The sequence below is a fragment of the Falco cherrug genome, chromosome 1, assembly GCF_023634085.1.
Source record: "Falco cherrug isolate bFalChe1 chromosome 1, bFalChe1.pri, whole genome shotgun sequence".
In the NCBI taxonomy this organism is placed as follows: Eukaryota; Metazoa; Chordata; class Aves; order Falconiformes; family Falconidae; genus Falco; species Falco cherrug.
The window spans coordinates 121,250,879-121,273,651 of record NC_073697.1 but is presented as its reverse complement, the minus strand read 5'-3'; the positions used below and the strand labels follow the sequence as shown (position 1 = coordinate 121,273,651).

At 37.9% G+C, this 22,773-nt stretch overlaps 1 protein-coding gene across 3 annotated transcripts in view; it reads left to right on the top strand.

The window, feature by feature from the left end:
- CA10 (carbonic anhydrase 10) overlaps window positions 1-13,922 on the top strand; it is a 209,833-nt gene extending 195,911 nt beyond the window's left edge. For all 3 annotated transcript variants that reach the window (XM_014281538.3, XM_055700766.1, XM_055700767.1), the window contains 4 exons: window positions 2,100-2,172; window positions 9,663-9,817; window positions 12,156-12,330; window positions 13,177-13,922. In XM_014281538.3, the coding sequence (XP_014137013.1) occupies window positions 2,100-2,172; window positions 9,663-9,817; window positions 12,156-12,330; window positions 13,177-13,199 (426 nt within the window). In that variant the 3' untranslated portion in view covers window positions 13,200-13,922. The remainder of the gene's footprint in view (window positions 1-2,099; window positions 2,173-9,662; window positions 9,818-12,155; window positions 12,331-13,176) is intronic.
- The last annotated feature ends 8,851 nt before the right edge of the window (window positions 13,923-22,773 follow it).

Genomic DNA, 22,773 nt, shown 5'->3' with positions numbered 1-22,773 from the left:
AGTTTAACGTAAGGAAAATGGAAAGCAGGGGAGAAATCCTTACATCATAAACATCACTCGTAACACTTTAGTAGCTATGACAAAAGCTACTAATTTTGCAGATTTGGTGTTTCTTCATGAAATGTTATTCATTCAATTAAAAGTGAATCTCTCCTAATAGGTTGAGGCCCTGGGAAAGAGGGCACATTTGCTCTTTGTAGACATGCTGATGTTTCAAAGGCAGCAACATAAGTCTTTCTCACAATGTTATTTAAAACATCTTCAACTATCAGAACTGAAAGAACATTAAAAGCATGACACTTAATATCTTCCAGACATGTGAATATTTTGTCATATTGAAGGCCCCGTTCTGTTGCATTCAAGATGCATAGTTAGGTTCATGAATTACAGTAATCTAGCATTGAACTCGAGACTTAATAGTTTACTCAAACCTTCCTGCTTACGTTGGAGAGACCTTTGCTCTCATTTTATATGAAGAATGCATTTCCTCCCAAAATGTTGTTCATATTCTGCCATTATGTGATCTCTGTGTCATCAGTCTAAACAAGCATATATTTCTGAGTAAGTGCTTTATGCTGGAATAAATCGCTTTAATCATCAGACTTTATGTATTGGATATGTATCGGTTCCCTTTAGTACTCTCTAATCCCATTTCATAAATTTCCTGATAAAGTGTTAACCTTAGAATTAAAACATGCATTTCACATAGCCTATTGACTAATTTTATGTAAAAGGGCAATTTTCATACAGGTCTAATACTTAAGAAAGATATTTAGGTTACTTTTTTCATCCAAAATGTATTCTATTATAAGCAAATGATCTGACTTGAATTGGTGCAAAAGGATAAAATTGAAACAAGCCTTCAAAATGCCCAGCATGCCAATTTTGTCTAAATAGTGCATCGCTCATGGACTTGCTGAGTGAGTTGCTCAACTCTTGTAACAAGCAATAAAATTTAGTATCTGCCTCACCATATATTTCTCTAGGCCTCTCTCACTGGCATGAAAAGATGCATTCTACTTTAAATGTCCAAAGTAGTTAGAAAATTTTCTGAGTGGAGATATAACTATCTGATCTTCCACAAAAAAGAACCTGAACTGAACTTTCTTGAAGGCTACCTGCCAAACAAAGCTGGATTACAGTTTGACTAATAGTCCATTTATTTTCCTAAATCTTAATTAAACTTTTTATGACGTTTTCCATTTTCAAAATACCTTGATTTCATTCTGGATCAATGCTAGATGTGTAACAGCAGCATCCAGTGTCTGATAAAAAAAAAAGTGTCACAGAATAATTGGAAGTTAAGTAAGATATTAGAAGGCTAGCTACAAAGTTACTAAAATATCTCCATTAAAAGTGACTCTAATTATGTTGCTAACCAATAATAATTTTGCCATTTGCAGCGCAATAAAATCTCTCATTAAATTATCATTGGTAATAAACAATTATGTTGCTGATAAAGTACATCCACTGCCCTACCCTCCCACCCCCAGAAAAACCCAACACAACAACAACGCCTCCAAGCCCACAATTAAATCTCTTTCAGGTATGCTTATGTTAATGTAGACTGAACATTTTATGTGTATGTATACATGTATGCATACATATTTTTGAGTGCATGTGGGTGAAATTTTGGCATTTCATACCTGTATATAAAACAAAGGGAAGACAGATTTTATTTGCAATCTAAATAGTCTGCTGCAAGGAAACTGTATTTCCCAATAAACAGAAAAATAATAGACTACTATATGAAAATCCTCCCTAATTACATGAACCACCTGCAAATTGCATCAGAGCTGTGGGCGAAGAAACCTGTACTCACACTTGCATTCAGGCATTCATTTCTGTTCATCATATTCTGCCATCCTTGGTTTTTTAGATTTATTTTTAGATACCAACTTTTAACAAGTTTTGTTAGAAAAATATCTCAACAATTATGTCGTCTTCCCGCAACACTGAAAAAAAGGCAGAAACAGTTTGGAGAGGTGGCAGGAGAGAGAGAATGAGTATGCATGTGCATGCACACACAGAACAGCTACACTTCCAGAAAGGAAATGTTTTTGAGAAGATTTTGACATTGTACATTTTCTCTTTCGTAGGTATCTGAATCATCAAATCCATTTCTAAATCGTATGCTTAACAGAGACACCATAACAAGAATAACGTATAAAAGTAAGTTTCTTTTAATTTACTATGGCTAACATCTGTATGCTTTTAGCATCAGATAATGTGTTTAGCAATCACAGAATGATAGAATGGTTTGGGTTTGAAGGGACCTTAAAGATCATCTAGTTCTGACCACCTTGTCATGAACAGGGCCCCCTCCCACCAGCCCAGGGTGCCCCCAGCCCCGTCCAGCCTGACCTTGAGCCCTGCCAGGGATGGGGCACCCACAGCTGCTCCGGGCACTGAAGCAAGAGGCACTTATGGACAAAAATTATAGTTTGTATTGCCAGCCACTCTGCATGATAAACTTTGGCAACCCGAAAAAAATCTAGTAAGGTCATCAGTTCATCAAACGAATTTTGAACTTCAAAGTCTATTTTATGTTTGAACAAGCAATAAATTAATGAAATTATGTTTGATAAATATATATACTGTATTCACACAGAATACTCAGGAGAAACTGCCTACTGTTAGCAATAAAAGTAACATGTGGAGCAGCCTGGATTATACCAAATCAAGTTATGTCAAGATGCTGCATCATTAACTGTAGATTTAGTATTCACTAATGCTTTTTTTCTGTACAGAAAAGTTATGACATTTCTATTCAACTATTGCTGCATTTAGTGGATATTTATAGAGGTCATTAACATAGCATGTATATTTGTTGTATTCACATTTGGAAAGCCTTTAACTGATAATTCCATGCTAGTATATTGAACTTGTGGAAAACTGGAGCTTAAGTGTCAGTGAAAATTAGGCTAATTTAGAGAAAGTCATAAAAAATACATGCATCTCAATGGAACAAATTAAACCTCTTCTCCTGGAAACCTTATTCACTTTGTCAAATACTCACTGAATTCCAAGCAGCCATTAAGTTAATAAAGTAAGTTAAACAATAACAGAACTTAAACTTGCAGAAAGTATACAGCAAACAGAAAAAATAAGTATTGTAAAACTCAGCCTTCGTTTGTTACTCTGTAGACAATGACTTGACATTTTTTATAAGCTTCATTAATCTTGCTTTTGTTTACAGAAGCTGGGAGAGAATGGTTCATGATAACTGAAATGAGACTGGTTGTCAGGACCCCAGGATTTGGTTCACAATTCTGCTAGGGTTTGCCTCAGTTTACCTCTCTGTAAATTAAGTATATTGTACTATATATTCTACAACAATTTTGGAAAACTTTGCATCTGAAACTCCAGAGATCTGAAATATCCATTTAAATTCAACAAAAAGTCACTGAACTTCAGGTTTATGATGGAAAAGTTTGGAGACATTTCTAACATGTCCCTAAATTATACGGTCTTATTTCTTTCCAAAGATTCCATCTTTTCCCCATCCCTGCAAAGCCAGGATTGTAAAAACAAAGAGTGTAGATTTGAGGCTAATGTGAAGTGAAAGCACTGAATTTTACCCACTAATTCCTGAACAAGGGAACATTAGAAAGATTTTGAGCCTTGCAGACTTTGAATAACGGAGCCAATCCAACCCCATTCTGAAGTAGATGGTTCCTTGTCCTCTCCTATAGCACACACCTTTCTTCCCCCTGATGTTTCTCTAATTTGACCTTACAGATAACAAATCTTGTTACATCTTTGATCCAAATAAGAGGCTTCTATTACGATAAAACTCTGTTCTCCACAATACCTATAGAAAGGAAGGTGACAGAGTGTTCCCTTCAGAATATTTTTTTCCAGATCGTCCTGTCAGTATGAAATGTCGTATTCTCTGCAAGGAAGAAGCAGGAGATTAACCCAGTTTTTAAACTGCTTGTCTTGATTTCTTGCAAAAACACAGCAATGCTGTTCTGTAAGAGCTTCTTGCCTACCAGTGTTGCTGGAGCGTCCTGGGAACGGGAAATTATCATTACGGCTGTATGTGCTTTTTCAGGCTCCCAGATTACATATTCCTGGCTTCTGTCTGGGGACCAGCCAGGAGATCTCTGTACCACTGAAAAGCGGCTTTTCACCACATACACACAATGAGCCCTGTTGGGTCTCACACACTGAGCAAGTAAAGACCCCTGCCTCATTTTTCCCATCACAGCAGCTTTATCTCATGCATTTCCATGAGTGTCACAGCCTTTTTTGTAGTCCTTGGCCCCACATGCTACAATGGCTGGCCAGCAGGGTCAAAGATCGGGCATCTTTGGTGGCTCTGAGAAGAGGAGAGGCCATGATTAGGGATATACAGCTCCACAGGGTGGGAAGGCACCAGCAGCATCTCTCCCTTGGTGCGTGAGTAAGCATGCAACTGCCACCCACACCAGCAAGCAAGCATAGCCTCCCAATACAAAATATTTCATTTGTGTGCTGTGTTTACAAGCGGGCACTCCTCCTGTCTGGAGCTGACAGCATCCTACAACCTTTCATTGGTTGTTTTGCCTCTTTAGAAGGAAAATGCAATTACAATCACACCTAATTTGGGTTTATTAAATGAACTTTCACATGAAGATGAGCCCATAACATAAGCTGCAAAATCAATGATTAACGGAACTCTTTTAATTTTTAGCCATTGTTTATCACTAACAAGTTTATTTGTTAAAATGAAATCTTTGGTAGCTACGATGCACACAATATTCTGCAGGGCATTGGGTTACTTACTGTAGTAACAAGTATTGACTGGGAATTTTTCGTGTAAATTGGGAATGTGAACGTGTTATTGAAAGTAATTTTGCAGTTGTCTTACGTGATGGATTATAGCATCATTGCTGAAAACTAATTTTACCTCTTAGATTGTGAGGATTTCTATTCTGCCTTCAGCAGCTGGAGTTTTTTAGCTTGTGCTTTAGGGGTCCACTCCTGAAGTCAATACTCAGCAGGCTACCAACAAAATGACCAGTCCCAGTGTGCTCAAAAGGAGTGTGGAGCGAATGATTAAGCTGAGGTTCAGGGTCAGGACAGTTAGTAACATAACTAAAGTACTTTTTTTTGCAGAACAGCAACAAAATTCAGAGCTAACTGCTGCTGCATGAAATTTCCATGGGCAAAATGCATTAAAAGGGGAATTTCTACTCTTCGATATTAATGGCTACAGTGTAGTGAAGTGGACCCCAAGGAATTTTTAAGCAGATTTTAAAGGCTTACTTTATTCTGTTATCACAGCACAAAAATCTACTGTGAACTATTGAAACAAGTGTTTTTTCAAACAGGCTTTAGTCAGAGGCCATGTGAATATCTCTAAAGAAAAACTGCCTTAATATTCCTCTGAGTATGACATTTGAGTGGATAAGTTAGCTTTCTTTCAGAACAGGTACGCTACATTAGCTTTCACCCAGTATTTGCATAACATTGGAAAGAAGTAACATTTTAGATTCCCAAAATTCCATATGAAAATTTGGGCTCGCCATTCTCCACCAAAATACTGCCACATGTTCAGCTAGGCAGAAAAGCTGTAAAATTCTGAATTTCCTCAAATTCAGTCTTTAGCTATGTTATACATAACACACAAGTGAATAAAACTATTCTGATTTTAAGAGATCATCTCGAAAAAGCTGAAGATTCAGAATTCTGGAAATAAGACTATTAATTTCTCAAGGTTCATGTTTCAGTGCATTCTCTGAAGGACTGAGCTCTTGCACCTTCTGTCATAAGCAGTAAAAGCTCAGCAGTCTCAAACAGGCCCCAAGGGATAACCCTGGTATTCAAAATGAGTCTCTTGTCAGCCTGGGTCTAAGTGACTTGTGAAGGCTGGGAAATGGAGAAACTGTTTTAGGATTAAAAAGCTGAGAATCTCTACATTCCTTACCCTGTAAATCTAGTTAAAGATGTACTTTCCCTTTTTGGATTATCACTGTATGAACTTCAAAACCAAATGGACATTCCTTCATTCAGTAAATAGTATCTTCCCTACAAATACTATTGTTTTAAAGAGAATGTACATAGAATTTGCTGTGAAAGCAGACTCCACATGCCTGTTACAAATCTAGGGATAAAATAAGAGTATTTCCATCATTTGCTAAGAAAATCGTCAGTCAAGGCCTTTCTATAAATATATATGAAATCTAATGAAATCTGATTTCTATAGATACGAGTTCATGAGTTCAGAAATCACCCTAAGGCACAAGCAGTCAAGACAACCAGAATGTGGGCTGTAGATAGGAATGATGCTGAGAATCTAGTAAAGACTGAATGGGTTTATTAAAGGAAGTTTATTACTGGCAAGAGATCACACATGGTGATTTTGACCATTTTGAACTACATACTTGCAAAAAACATAAGACAAGACATTAAAGTGTTGCAGTCGAGTATTAGTGCAAACCCACCAGTTCTGTTTCAGTTCCAGAATGAGAAACTTTATCAAGATGTGGGGAAAGGAAAACAGCAGAGCTGTTCGTGAGAAAAATATGCTTATAACTAAATGCTTATTCTGTAGTCTTTTCTCAGGGAGTCATGTGACTTCCCGTGGGAGTATATTTCATATACAAGCAAGAATAAATACTGCTTTTACTTGACCAAACTCTTGTATTTCATTCTTTCATTCACCCCTGTCTTCCCCTTTTCCTGAAGTGATATTTTCCTTCAGTTTCCCATTAATGACCCCTGATGAATTTTGACACTTGGCATAATGCGCTGTCTCTCCTTAAACATATTCCAAGGGAAGAGGCAAAGAACCAGGTTTGGAGCCACTTCACTGCTGGGTGCTGGTGGGGGAGATGGCCACACATTTTTTAGGTCTTCAGTATGCAAACAAGGTAACCTAAGAGTTAATTTGAAGATCAGTAGGGCTAAGAAGAGCATCTCTCCTGATCTTGAGAGCACAGGCATACATCAGGCTTGCCTGAATGAGTAGGAGGACTGTGCCCCACACTGCTCCCACACAGTTACATGCCATATTCCATCCCTGGAGTGTTACTATGTTCTGAGAATAACTAAACACTGCAAATCCACAGATAAAAGTTAGAAATCCATGTCAAAATAGTGAATTGCATTCTCTATTAAAGCAATGTGAGGCAACTCCCAAACCCCCATGACTACCTGCACTAATGCCGGCCGTAAATATGTTTCTGTATCTTCTTTTTGATAAGTAGTCCTATAGTTAATAATCTGTGCACTGTTCTAAATACAAATTAGTCAACTAGAATGTGGCATGCACACAATATATATCATCAAGATCCCTTATCTGTATTAATCTTTAGTTAGCTTTCCATCTCCTAGTAAACATTTCAGGGCAAATCCTACCTTGCTTAAATCATTTTAGCCCAACCAAAGTCAGCATGGAAGCGAGAAAGCAGGTTTGGTCCTTAGAGTTTGAAAGTATCTATTCTGACTGACTCTGTGCCATTTGGAGCTAACACACCACTCTCCATGGTTCATAAATAATGAACAGGATGTTCATGTGGGAAAGGGAAAAATGTGTGATGACTCATTGAAAAGAGGCACTGGCTTGAAAAAATGCATTCATTCTCTTCTCACGTAATTCTAGCAAAATTACCACTGCACTGCAAATAATGTTTTTAATGAATAGGACACAGGTGTATTCAGTCATCTCTAGCTGTTAAAATTTAGCAGCATTTTGACTCTAATACTATAGCAATGGTTTCGCACTTTTGTCTGGAAAATTTTAGGTTTAGAAAGAATCTGTGTCCCAGGCCATAGGCCAATGAAGGCTGAGCATGTTAAAAAAAGGTGACAGTCAGCCACCTACAAGACACTAATAGTACTTTCCCCCCTACTTGAGAATCCAGCTGTATGCCATGGCAGTTACCCAGGCTCGATGTGCAAAAATATGGCAGATGGCTGTATTTCTGACAAACTTGAAAGGACATGCCAAGATTATATTTTTTAAAATAACACACACACTTAAAATGTGAAATAATTGTAAGACACTGGTCAATGTGGTACAAATGTTACACTCTGACTTGACATACACCTGATGCTATAGCCACTAATATTGCTACCCCAGAAGCCTGTAGCGTGTTGACTGTACTATGTCAAAATTTAAAAAAAGTCACATTTATTTTGCCTGTATTCTTTGATTTTCTGTTACCCAAGACAGTAGTCTGCAGTCCTTTTCTTTTTCCATTAGGTAGTATGAGACAAGCATTTTGCTCATCTAAGTTTTGTCCTTCAGCTATATGTTAAATTCAAGTTAAATTACTCTTTTCTTTTTTTAGTCCTCATACACTTCCTTGATCGTTCATATTTCTTTCCTTCGTTCCATTTACAATCTTTTCCTGATGGCTAAGAAACCATTTATCAGCTTAAAAAAAACAAAAACAAAAACAAAAGCCACCACCACACAAAACCAAAAACTGTTTAAACTTAGAGTGAATGGTACATGAAAAACTTCAGAGAATCCAACAGAAATGCCTAAATTATTTATATTGATTTAAAAGATGCACTTCAACATTCGTCTTTAGTCTGAGCACTATCTTCTTGTTTATTTTTTCTATCTTCCTTGCCTTCCATTAAAATCAGTGCTAGTTCATCTTGTGTATTGAAAGGGGAAACATGCCTAAATACACAGCTTTCCTCACCTGCATTTTAGTGCTTGCTCTGCAAACAAACAGTATTGAACACACTACATGCAAGTGAAAGCACACAAAAAGATTTCACAATCTTACAGCTCATAACCAGCCCAGCTTTCTCTGAAATACACGATAGCAGTTTCATGTAAGAAGTAGAGTGTCTATGTCCCTGAGTATTTCCTGTTAAGGAACTCCACAACCTAAGATTTGTCAGGAATATCTGAGCTCACGTTTTGACAGCACTTCCAAAAATATTGTAGGGCCAGCATTACCCAAGGGAAATAGTGCACACAGTATAGGAAAGGCTGAGGAATGTTGATGAATTTTGAGATATAACCATATCTCATTATACTTTGATACATGTCCACAGAGTGAATTCTGTTGCAGAGGGATACCTCATTAATTCCCCGGGAGACTTATGATAAAAGCAGGGACCCCTAGTAAGCTGCTTACTGGCATGCTTTTCGACCCAGATTTTAGCATTCTGAGTGAGCTTGCACTGCATCCACCCCCACTGTGTACATGAAAGGCCAGCAGGCTTCATTGAGCAGCTTTATTATCATGCATTAACCTTAACTTCCTCCTGTGGTAGAAGGGCAATTAAAGTTTTAACAATCTTGGCCTTCCCAAAGTTTTGTTGAGCAAAAATAGTTAATCACTCAAAAATATGGTAAGTTGACATTCTCCAAAGACTTCTGCATCTAAAGCAATAACTGCAACTTCAAGAAGCTTTGAACTCCAGTTCTTAAACATGATTCAGTTTCACTGTGAATGCTTGTGCTAAACTCACAGAAGGTACTCACGGGCATCTAAGAGTAGAACTCAACCCAAGCAGGGTTAGTGAACTCATGTTACTTGTTCTTGTCCAAACCACTGGACCATTCAGAAAAGTGAAGTCATTACACTTCGTATTTCTGTGAAACTGATTATGATGTTCTGGAATAAGAATTATATATTAAAAAAGTGGGATATTTTTTTTGTGAAGCTACTGTTTTGTATCAGTTGTTTTCCTTCTTTATTCTCCAGATGACGCATACTTACTACAGGGGCTAAATATTGAGGAACTTTATCCAGAGACATCTAGTTTCATTACCTATGATGGGTCAATGACAATTCCACCCTGCTATGAAACAGCAAGCTGGATAATAATGAACAAACCTGTCTACATAACAAGGATGCAGGTAAGAATAATAAAAGAATTACTTGATCTAGTATAGGTACAAAAGAATATTTTAAACATACGCATTTGTAGTTTTACATACAAAATTAGATTCAATGTTTTGCTGTAGGGATCTCTGCCTGCAATTTATACAGTTTGAAAAAGCATTGAAGAGTTTTTTGCTAAAATAAAAATATTAACTATTTAGAGCTCCCAACGTATCTATACACACATGTATGTACTTTGAGGTGAGCCCTACTTTCAGTGAGGGTTTGAACCAAACAGTTTCCAGTAGCCTTTTCCAAACTAAATTATTCTATGATTCTGTGAATAGACCCATATAGCAGTGTTGTACAAAAATAACTGAGGTTATTATGTATAACAGAGATGATTCTCAGATCGGAAAGAAATAGAGAATTTGTGAGTGGCACTTGTGGCCATTTAAATACATGTAGGCAGCCCATTAATGTGACAGAGATCCAATACACAGGGCCTTGGAAGAAAAATAATCAGCTAGTGCTTTCTGGCACAGAATTAAGATGACAGGATAGACACTGCAAATATCTTCAGAAAAATCAGATTGACAAATTGAAGCCCCTGTTAGAAAGGGGCAGGATAAATTATCCAAAAGCAAACACAATTAATTTCATAGTCAAAATTATGCTGTTGGGGAAACACACCAGCGGAAAAATCATAAAGACTACATTCTATACAGCTTGCTTACAATCCAAGGCCTAACATCAGAAAACAAAAAATTTAACACCAACTGCAGTCTTCTCCAGAGCTTCTGTCAGCTCTACAGAGCTGCGAGCTGAGCTAAAACTATTCTCTTGTGTACTAGAATCCCAAAGGAATACTTGAACCACCATCTGCCCATCCCAAGCATACAGCAGAAGCAATCTGGCCTGAAAAATTAAATGAGGAACCATAAAACAACTCTAAATATTATTTTGGGATTTAAAATCATATTAACATTGTAAATAAGATGACTTTAAAAAGCCTGAGAGATGTTTTATCTTTGTGATATTCCTTCTGTCCAATTTTGTCTAGATGCAGAGAGAGCACTTTGTTTCTTTTCTAAAATGGGTAATTTGGGAGAATGACACAGCTGAACACAGGCAAACATGCTGTACATTCTGAACTTTTCAAGGAGGGGACCTGAACGTTTTCCTACAAGCAAAATTTTTAGTTGCAACATTAATGTATAAAACAAGGAATGAAATACTTCTGGAGTCTGTGGGTCATAACCTCACGATACTTACTCCCTGTCATGCTTTACCGGTTAGTTACATCCTCCATTATTAGTGCTGCAAATTGATTTCATGGAATACTTACTAATTACATTGTGTACTCAGACAGAAAAAGTAATGCACAGCTCAAATTTTCCCTGGAAGCTATTAAAGATTTTCAGTACACAAACCCCAGCTACTGGATTTCCCCATTTAAGCATTAAATACCACAACCAAACCTCTTAAATTGTACACCGCCATGGAAAATACCATCTTTTAAAATTTATAAGCCAAAATATTTTGAGTGCTTCTGATTTACAAGTGGCAGATATTTTTTTTCCCTCTGTCTCTCCAGTTTCCTGTACAAAGTTTGAAAGGTTTTGGTTGACTTGAACCAATTAACATGCTTTTAGCACAGTTGTATAGTCATCATAAGAACAATTGCTGCCTGCTTGTAGTTTGCATCCAACCACTTCTGGGTACACTGAAAATCCTGGATGATTCAGTAATTCCCTCTCTGCTGATCTGTAAAATCACCTCAAAAGAAGGCCAGAGTCTACCATAAGACCACTATAGACGGCACAGACAGTATCAAGACAGACCTGTCAATGGAAAGAGACTTTCACTTTTTAACATCATTAATTTCATGACTTCAGCAGCATGACTGTCAGTTATCCTTTGCATCCTGACTGGCTGTACCTGATTCTTGAGTACAGTCATCCAAAACTGTGTCTTTTCAACTGGAAGCTACACTAACAGCTACAAAACTTAGGAAATAAGCTCCTGTTATTCATCAAGTTCATTTTCTCTGCACCAGCTGCTGCCACCCAGTACTGTGGATTCCATTTGTTTCCTGATCGGCCAAGGACACCTCATACCATTTTCATTTACTCCGCACAAAACTAATTACTTTTGTTTAAAATGGGGCTCAGAAACAGAGGACCACAGAAGGAACAGTTTTATCTCAAGTTACCTCTGACTACAACTTTCAACTCACCTCTGACTACAAATCACTGAAATTCTGTTTTACTTTCATTTATTAAGTAGTATATTTAATAGTGTTGTATGCTGTTTACTTACAGGAACGACCAGCACTGAAAATCTTTGTTTCGTGTTTTGTATTTTCTATAGATGCATTCTTTACGACTGCTAAGCCAGAATCAGCCATCACAGATATTTCTGAGCATGAGCGACAATTTCAGACCAGTCCAGCCTCTCAACAATCGATGTATCCGAACTAATATCAACTTTAGTTTACAGGGAAAAGATTGTCCAAACAATAGAGCACAGAAACTACAGTATAGAGGTACGTTCTACCTCCAGGATAATCCTTTCTATGCTTACACCGAGCTCTTTTCTTTGAGAAACCCAAGTGCATGGCAAAGCATACAAACAAAAGCAGATGAAACTCCAGATCTGGGGGTCTAATGGTAAGAGTCAATTTTTGAAATGGGTGAGGAAACTTGCCCAGAAACATGTAGGAAAGGCATGACAAAAAAAACCAGTCTGGGACATCTGGTATTTTCCTAAAAGCAGATAGGAGAGGCCTTCAGTTTTCTAGCCTCATTTTAAAGTCTTCTCACCTTACGAAGTGCATTTTGCTCTGTTTTACCCACCTCAGAAAGAAAAAGGGGGATGTGTGAGTCTTGATTTCAAACAAAAGAATAAATTTCACTTTGGCAGTGCACCACCATAACACCCAGATTGGAAAGGGTTGTATTACACAATGGATGTTAAACAAAGGAACCAACCCAGTCACCAGCTGTTACACCAGAGCGTTACACTGCCACAGCGGGGGGCTTGCAACTGAGCTGTAGTGTGTCTTATGTGTCTTTTAGCCTATGCACATACAGCTATATTACCTGAAATAATGGTGTAAAAGTGCCTTCTTACCAATAATATGGTTATGAAGGACTACAAACGAAGGGTGGAAAAGAAAGCACATTTTCAGCAACAAGACTGATGCCTGGGTTGCAATATTTCAAAGAAACAGTCAGTCAGAGTTAATTCTTTTCCAGAAAGAGGAGGAAACTGAACCTCCTGGTTTTTTCAAGACATTTTAAATGCCTAATACAGTGTTAAATCCAGACAGTTTCGTATTTGGAGTTTATTAAAGCATAACTGTTTTTGTTCTGTTTCTCTTTCCTTTCAGTAAATGAATGGCTCCTCAAGTAAGACAGAGCAGGCAGAACCCATAACCTCGGTGGAATGCTACTACTGTGAGTTGACATAATCTAGAATGCACCCAACCTCACTTTCTTTGGGTTCACGACAGCACATGCAAACGTGCTGTAGGAAAAGAGCTGCCATGTTGGAGACTCAACTAAAAATTCATTCATATGATCGGTGGTAATTAAAAAAAAAGTAAAAAGACAATATTACAGTAAATGTGATTACAATTTTCCTGAACTAATTTAGCTTCACAAAGAAAGACTTTTCAGCCTTTGTACATATGAAATTCTTCCTCTTTCCCCCCCTCCCTCAAATTAAAAAAAAATAAAAAAAATAAAAAAAAAAAAGGAACGAAAAAAGGTGGCTCGGTTCAGCATCAAAGTGGAGTTGTGTTCTGTGTGCCAAGTAATCCTTGGAAAGCTCTCATTATTTCACTATCATTAATGGATACTGACAAGACAGAACAAGACGACTGTAGAGGAAACTTATTTCTAGGTTATGATCTTTCTGTTAATTTAATTTAAAAAGGGACAGACTTTGAGAGATAAGTATTGTAAATATATCACTGCAGAATATAAAGGAAATTGAAATATTTCCCTCTGTCACATATCTGTAGTAGGATTTGCCAAAATCAGAATTGATCCATTTTCTGTTTCTTGTTTTACAACAGGTCATACGTTGTGTTGGTTACTATTAACAGCTCAATAAATGTGTTTAACAAATTAATTTAGTAAATTTGCTTTGATTTACTTTTTCCTTTCTGAAATAATAAGCCTCTACTACTTGTGGCTGCATTATTTGTGGTTTTCTTTTTTTATTTTTATTTTTTTTATTTCATTTATTTGTTTACAGCCTATTTGAGTCAATGGCAATTGGGAATGTACTTAAAGCTAGTATAACTTAACTCCACTTATGGTCTATCATTAATAGGAGCTGGGCTCAAAAGCAAAAAGCAGTTGAACCTTATCTCAGTTTAAAATTGCCATTTTCCCTGCTGAATCCATTATTGAGACAAACAGATTCAATCCCGTAAATTGGTGGTGGAAAGGGATATCTTTTCTTTACAGGTAAAGCAGGAGCTGACCAAGTAAAAGCGAATGCCTTTTTTCTTGTTTATAATGGTCATTCACTGTGTTTGGTTACTGTCAAGAACTCAATAAATGTGTTTAACAAGTTCACATAGTGCATGTTTGACCTTCTTGCACATTAAGGGGTTATTGTTCTTTGTTTTTACATGGTGAGGGGGAAGATCTATGCTATTCTGTTCCTAACCCTCACTTTCTAACACATAACATGTTGAGGTTCACAGAAAATAAGACAAAGCTGAAAAGTACCATGCTTGACTAATGAATTGTTTATACCAAGCAAAAATAGGCACTACAAGAAGTGTGAGGGAACTGAACCACTGTAAAGAAGTTACAGATGTTCAAGCCAATTAGCTTTAACATGACAAACGCGTTGTTTTGGCTTTGGCTGAAAAGAACAATGCAGGCAGCATCAGACAGGAAATTCTTGAGTCTATGTTGCTGTCAGGGGTTTGGATAGATCATAACTTCTGTGACACAAAAGGGAAATTTATCAGGAAAGTGATAACATGCATGAGCTGGCATTCATGGACTCTCAAAGTAGGTACATGAATGTAAATGGAAACCTTAAGGAACCCAAATTTGTCAAGAAATCGCTCAGGGAAAGGTGCAGAGAAACCACTGGTGAAAGAGTGGAGGTTGGCCTAGATGGGTTGTGGTACAGCAATGCCGTATTTGAAGCAGGATTCTGCACTGATGACCCTGGCTCAGGATCCTATTAGCACATATATAGTCCCTGATCCTTGAGTTATTTCATTTTGAGCATTTCAAATGACTTCCATATAACAGCTTAACACTGTGCAGTGATCTGAAAAATCCTCAACACAACCAAAGAAATGTTACACAGTATTGCACGGTAGATTAATATTGTCAAATTCTGCAGCTGAAATAAAGCAAAATTATCACCTTTAGTTTTACCTAGCTAATAAAAAAACAACACAAGTCACACACATTTAGTATTTTTTGTGTTGCCATAGGTGATCTACAACTTAAACTTGTGCCATTGGGATTTTTTTCCACTACTTGTTTGGGTGGTTTGGGTTTTTTGAAGCTTCTCCTAGGATTGTTAAGGTTGTAAAGTTACTGATAGCACAAAGTCCACAATGCTTCAATCTATATTTTTGGACGAATAGCTGACAGTTGTTGATCCAAGTTTGTCAGTGACAGAAGGTAGGGAAGATAAGCCAGGCCTCCATTATAAAACTTTTAATAAGTAATAAAACCCATTTTCTATTTTACTGAAGGCTGATTGAAGGGATTTAAGAGAAGGAAGAGATACGATAGAAGGGACTAGTCTTGGGAAGGAGTCATGCTGTGCTTTGGATTAGGTGAGGCTGCAATATAGAAGCCCTGCAAATAGGGAAATGGAACAATCATACCGGGACACCACAAATGTACTTGTCCACATTTCCAACTCTATCTTCTGAGCTAATGAACTCCATCCTGCCATGACTTGTGGAGTTTTTTGTTTTAATAATAGATTGCAATAGAAATAGATCAAACTAAACCTTAGTATCAAATACCTTGCACATCCCTCACATTTCAGTAGTGCTCAAATCTATACATCTAGTTCCAGTTTTTCAGATCAGACGCGTATCTCTGTGTCAAGAGATGCTGAGCATCCAAAGAAAGCCACACTTTATCACAAAGCCTTTAAGCAAAAAGATAATGTTTCAGTATCAAACAGCTGGCACAGACAATCTTCCAGTGTTCAGAGTCTACGCTGCACAGTAACGTGTGCACATAGTAATCCCTCCAACTTCAGTGCTTTCTGTCCACAATACTCACCAGAAGCCTGGCTGCACATGGAGCTTGGTACTCAGGACTTTGTAGTAAAGAGTTGAATTTGTGGCCTCAATACCATCCCTGCCGGAGCCATTCAGATTATGAGATTCTTTGCTTGTGATAAGGCTCAGTACAGGCATGAGTTACCTGGCAGGGAATATAAACCCGGCAACAGTCCTCAATGAACAATCAACACCACAGGCAGGAGCAGGTTGCCATACCATGATGATAATTGACATTAAGAACCTAATAGTGGGAGGAAATGCTCAGATATGATCTTCTGCTAGCATGGTTAAGAATATCAAACTAGGTATCAAACTTATCAAGCTCAGTTGATGATCAAAAGCATGAGAAACATCAAATTTACAGTACTGCAAAAGCATCTATTTCAAGTAGTATTCAAGAAAGTGTAATAGCCAAGCTTTATAAGCTCAGTTTTTCCTTTAATCAAAGGGAAAAATTATTTCTATACAGAAAATAAGAACTAAATAGGATCTGTGGGATGAAAGCAGAAAGCAAAGACCTTCAGCATAATTGTACCTATAGATACCACACATTTCTGTCCTTCCACCATTCTACTCTAGCCTTGAAAGCTGAACCAGCAAACAAACATCTCAAGGATCTGCCAAGAGGCTTGGATATTTTATTATAAATGAAACTCCTATCAATCAAAAAACTTCCTTTCTCACCATTTAAAACCTCTCACTTTTCTGTAAGGTATATACTCTGAAAGAAGAGGGGGCAAGGGAAAAGGTGCTGAGAAACTGATGCTGGAGGTCAAGGCACTGGCAACCTCCAGCAAGGCTGGGGAAAGTTACGCCTTAAGGTGTGTAAGGCTACGCTCCCCTATACTGATCCAGAAACTCCAACTCAGACAAGCATCTCAATCAAAAAGGTAAGTTGGCCAGCAAAGGTCAGAAGAGCTTGAAAATCATCCAAATCGAATGAATAGCACTGCTTGCTCTGAGCATCCCTAAACTGTTCCACATCTTGGCCCTAAGAAATGTCAACAATAACTGCTGTTGATATAACATTAGTGTGTCAGGCACCTGAGGCACTGGGGGCTTGGTGGAAGTGGGCTGCCAACAGCCAACATCATTTGCATCCAATGGTGTTTCAATCCATAGGACCTTTCAAAAAATTTGTTATAAAACAAAGGATAATTAGGATAATACTTCAGATTGCTTCCTGCTTCAGACAGACCCTGCCTTTACTCCCCTCATTATGGTTTTCTGGGGGTTTCACACCTTGCTACTTACAGCACTAGCCTTCACTTTCAAAATTATAAGTAGCTCTGAGCAATGCAGTAAGAGCCTACCTCACAGAAGCACAATACTGCCATAAAAATACAAGAGTGGGTAAGTCTCTTGACATTAACTGTTGCTGGAATCAAAATATTTCAGCTGCCATTAAAAAAAAAAACTGAAATAATAATATAAAGAGAGCTGCTACATCTATTAGTTGGTGAAGACAACCTGGAATGCAGGATACAATTGCACCCAAATGGCCAAGACCAAAAAGCAAATAAACCCCCTCCAACATTTAAGGTATTCCTCATAATCTTTAATATTAAGGAGGAGGGGTGTTTAATTTTTTTATTTTTTTTAAAGTGCTCAGGACTAGCAATATTAAAATTCCATCACAATTTGAAAATAAAGCTAAAACTTTCCTTAGCCACTGATTTCAGGAGCTGAACCTTCCCCAGAAGTCAAGAACCAAAAGGAAAACTGTAACTGGTCAGTATGTTTTTATTGTAAATACCAGAAATGCAGCTAAAAGGCAGATGTCTTGCATATTCTACTGTACATCTCAAAGCTTTAGTGCTGTACATTACCCAAAAAATCCCAGATGTTTGGTTCCTATACTCAAAACAGTATAAATTTTTCAGGGAGATCAGCCATAACTGCTCCATGTTTGATGGTGTGAGGGTTTTTTTATTATTATTAGATTTTATTCCCTAGATGTAGTGGCTGACAAAGCATAGAGAGTTTGCTGTAAGAAATACTGATTTACTAGCAAATGGCTTACCGCAGTTCTCAACAGCATACCATAAAATTATTCAAGGAGCCTGTTTGCATGGTAAAGAACAAGAACCGTTTATAATGTGAAACGTAAAGCAGGCAAACATTTTCTGTTTCCCTGCAGTGTCAGGCTTCTATTCTAATAACTGAAGATGTGTCAAACACATACTCAGAACAGAAAATGAAAAACAGGATAATAAATCTTCTAAGGATGGGAAAATAACCCTTAGTATTTAAATAGAGCAAAAAATCCTTGGAAGTACTAGAAAAAATAGAAAGAAAAATAAAACAAACACAGTTTATTAATTTAGGCAGATGTACCCACCCTGTAAGTGAAGAGAGAGCTAGAGTCAAAAGTAAATCCAAGTGTAACAAAGTTACAGCTGCAAAATGCTATAGCTGCCCAAGAACAAAGGTTAGGGCTATGAACTTCAGGCTTGGGTGGCTATTCCCAGCACAAGACAACAACCAACAGCCAGCAAAGGGATCTCAATTTTCTGAGACATTCTGATGTTTGCATCCATGGCATATCAGATGCGCAGCCGTAGTGGTTTTGCCTGATCAAGGGAAAGCAATGCTGAGTCACATTCAGAATGTCCTTCCTGATTCCTTGACTACCATTATGGACATGCCTTCTCAATGCTGTATCGAGGGATTTTGTGAACCTGTCTCTAGGGCTTTGCAAAGAAATCACAGTCTGCCAGAAATACCTCAGTGCTTTGCTTCGCTTGCTGTCCTGCTGCACACCTACACTTTAGTTGAGACTACCTGGAACCTAATCTATGCAAAGCTGGTGTCTGAAAGGCAAAGCAGACCTCATTTCAGTTACAATGATGTAGGATTAGCTGAAGAAAAGAGAGGGCAATCAAAATATGAATCATGAAGAAGAACCTAATTACAAGCCACTGCAAATATGATTGTTGCACCCTGACTCACCTGCATTGCAGTTACGTCTTACAAGGGCACATAGAATGGGTTGCTGACAGCGCCTCACCTCCAAACTTCTCCCAAGTGCCAGCATTCAGAGCACTCCACATTTGCAGATGGTTCAAGGTTTATTCCTGCTATTTTTCTTCCACCTTAGTGGTGTTTCTCCAGGGAAAATAAAAATGTAAAGATTCCCTGAGAAATGCAGCTCTGTATGCAAGTTTGAGGCAAACATAAAGGTTTGTTTAAACACCCCGCTTTGGCTGAGGGTCCTTTGGCTGCAGTCACACAGTTGAACAAAATTTTAACACTAAAATCTGTTGGCATGCTAAAAACTATGAAACAGTGGAAAAAGAAGGAAAAGGAAATGACAGGAAGGACTATCAAAAAGTCACAGGAAATTTGTGACACCTGGTTGTGCAATGATTGAGTCCCTGGGAAGACACACAAAAAAAATAGTACTGGGAAAACTATAAAAAAAGCCGTTGGATTTTTTCCCCCCCAAAGTGTAAATAATGAAAAGGAACAATAGGTAGGATGAAGTTCTACCAACAGCACTAGTAAATTCATCATGAGCAAGTTGATGAAAAGACCAAAAGTAAAAGATTAAGGCAGTACCATTTATACATCTATGCAAGATAGTTCTCAATTACTTTTTTTTAAGTAGTTGACCATTTGATGGGGAAAGCTAATTCCTCTTTAACACTAGCGCATCAGACTTATAGCCTAAAACGCTCTTGGATAACAGCCAGATTTAACTTGCAAGATGAGTGAGTGATTGTAAACCACACGTGATCGTAAAGAGGTGGGAATATGTCAACATGATGAGGAAACACCATATTAATATTCAAATATGTGATTAAAATCTTATGAAGGTACGTTAAGACAACACACAAAGTCATAAGCGTAACAGCAGAAAACAGAATTCAGGAGAATCACAAGTGGAAAAGATCAATCTTTCCCCTCTGTCCTGAATTTTTCCCTTAATGATGCAGCAATACAGCAGCAAGCTGATTTCAACTTTTTGCCTTCTTTCAGGCATAATTTAAAATTTGACAGCAATACAAATAATAGTGACATTTTCAGACATTCATGCCAAAGTTTTGCCATACTGGAGGCCTCATTCATTAAACATTTATTTATAGCTGTGTTCTATGAGCTGCAGAAAAATTTACAGAAATGGGTCTCCTTTGACAAACATTTCACCCGAATGCTGTCTGCATTCCTCCAACACAGATGGCCAGCTGAAATGCTTGTGTTAGAAACTCAATCACTGAAACTCTGCCATACCATAAGCAGTTACAAGATGGATTGTCCCACGTGGTGTCTCCTTAAAGCTTGTGAACTAACCAAAGCAAGCATCTCCTTTTGAGATCTTAAATCATCAGTCCCAAGTTACAGACCAATAGGACTTTGGCTCTTAAAAGTCTAGATGAATCCCAGCATAATTCAGAATACAAATGATGAAGCAGGTACAGAATAATTCCAGCTTTCAACTTTTGGGACTGACTCTTCCCCCACCTCCTTACATGTCACTTCTCTTACAAACAGAACTTCTTCATAGGGAACATACTTCCTGTAAGCGTGGGAAATGCCAGAAGACATAGTCGTTACCCTTGGTAAGATTTACTGTAGGGTCTCTAAATGATTGAACTGAAATGTTAATGCAACTCTACCTTTTGGTGGACTGATACAGCCAAGAAAAAAAAAATATAAAGCAGGTGAAATTCACTCAGTCTTCTAATAAACGGGTTTTTTCTGCTGAAGATTTATCATTCAACTCTGGTTTTGCATCACACTGTTCCAGGGAGGCAATGTATAACATTTTCAGTACAGCTTCACTGTGGATGTACAGGCCTGCTGCTGGCGTTCAGCTCAGAGCCCGCCTGCCTCCTTCCTCCCCCCCATCATTCATGTGCTGGCAGCTCAGCCAGCTCTTTAGTTTATTAACCTGTCTTTCAGATTCTTCTACTCCCATGTACTTACCATGCACAGCAAAATAATTATTCCCAGGGCTGAAATATATTTTCCCACTAGTTCTTTAGAGCCCTGTTTTCTCATCCACTGTGTAAAGAGTAATTAGCCCTATCTTTTAAAAATAAAAATTCCAAACTAGATAAAAGAAGTTGGCTCATAAAGCAGTTACAGCACTGTCTGGATTTTCACTGCACATGCGAACAATGGCTACCTTCAGGCTAAGGGCAAATTGTAAGCTCAATTCTCTGAGCAAGGATTGATACCATTACATGGCAAGCTACCAGGCGACCCTTGTGGCTGGCATTCGGGATTGTTATGCTTTTGTATGAGTTACATTTCACAGGAGGCTCATCTGCACAGACCAGTGCCTGAGGCTGCAAGCCAGAAAGCAAGCGAGTCTCCAGCAGCCTGACTGCATAGCCCACAGAAACACATCAAAAAGCTGATATATGGATATGCGGTTGTGATTCACCATGTTGCTACACTACAAATCAAGCAAAAGAACGGAGATCACACCGACTGCTGTTAACGGGGCACAGCGCTAGGAATATGTAGCATGCTTTTTGCTTCCATGCCTCTATACATCCATGCTAGTTTTTAATCACAAAAATTTCAGTATCAGCTAGATCAGAGAGAAAAATACCTAAGCTAGTTACCACTGGCCTGTCCTACTGCCCACACCTAAAACAGGTACTGGGGACAAGCAAAGTAACTATTAGGAGCAAGCAAATTAGCTTGGCCTTCTTTACCTCTTACCATAGTGCTTATACACACATATGAATTTTGGTTTCCAACACAGAAATGTTTCTGCAAAAGTACAGCCTACACGTTCTATTTTGATGCATGATTTTCATTCACAAGCAGTGCACGCAACCCTGTAAACAGAAAACATGGGAAATCTGGGTCCTAGTTCAAGTTTAAAGAAACTGTACTCGGTACTAACAAAACTGTGCTCTATTTACACCTACTTGATGCTGCACTGTGATTTGGAAAGGTCTGTGATCTTGCTACCCACAAGTGGATGAAAAAGAAAGCGACTGTCTTAAAGTCAGGAATGAGGTTAGATTATTTAGACTACAACAGCTTGCTTTTTTCTAATTTGTTGCGTGGCTGCTGTGAAATTTTTTTACGTTTTATTACCTCTTCAGTTTTAACATCTCAGAATAACTGTATCAAGTTCTTTTTCCTCATATTTGTTATTTACTTGCAGTTTTATAATAAGTTTTCACAAGTTAATGAGAAAGTTGCCTGTTTGGGGCATTTAGGGGAAGATGTCCTATGAAAACTCTACTAAGGTTCCTTACATAAAGGATTCTTCAAAGTTCGACTCTACAGGAAGCAGGTAGCATATTTCATATGACCTTCATGCTTCTCAAAGCCAAAACCACAGAAAACAGGCAAACATAAAACAAAGAAACTTCCCCAAACTTTACAACCTTAAAATACATATTTTCTTTAAATAGAATTTACCTTTATTTGATTTACAAAAAAGAGCACAGGAATAATGTTCTCTGCAAGCAGCTCCATAAATATTGTGAAATGACTAACAAGAGACATGCAGCAATGGAATCTAGTTGCTTTATAGTCTAGGATTTGTCACTGTGAATCAGAAGGTATTGTGAAAAGGTAGTAAAGTCTGGTGAGTGATTGTGACAGGATGGAGCTTAGCAAGGTAAGCAAAACCTCTGCATTTCAGGAGTGGGCATCTTATCATGATGAGGGGAAGAAAAAAAAAGAGGAAAAAAATCAGACAAGATTGACTTCAAGGTGTCTCTCTTAATG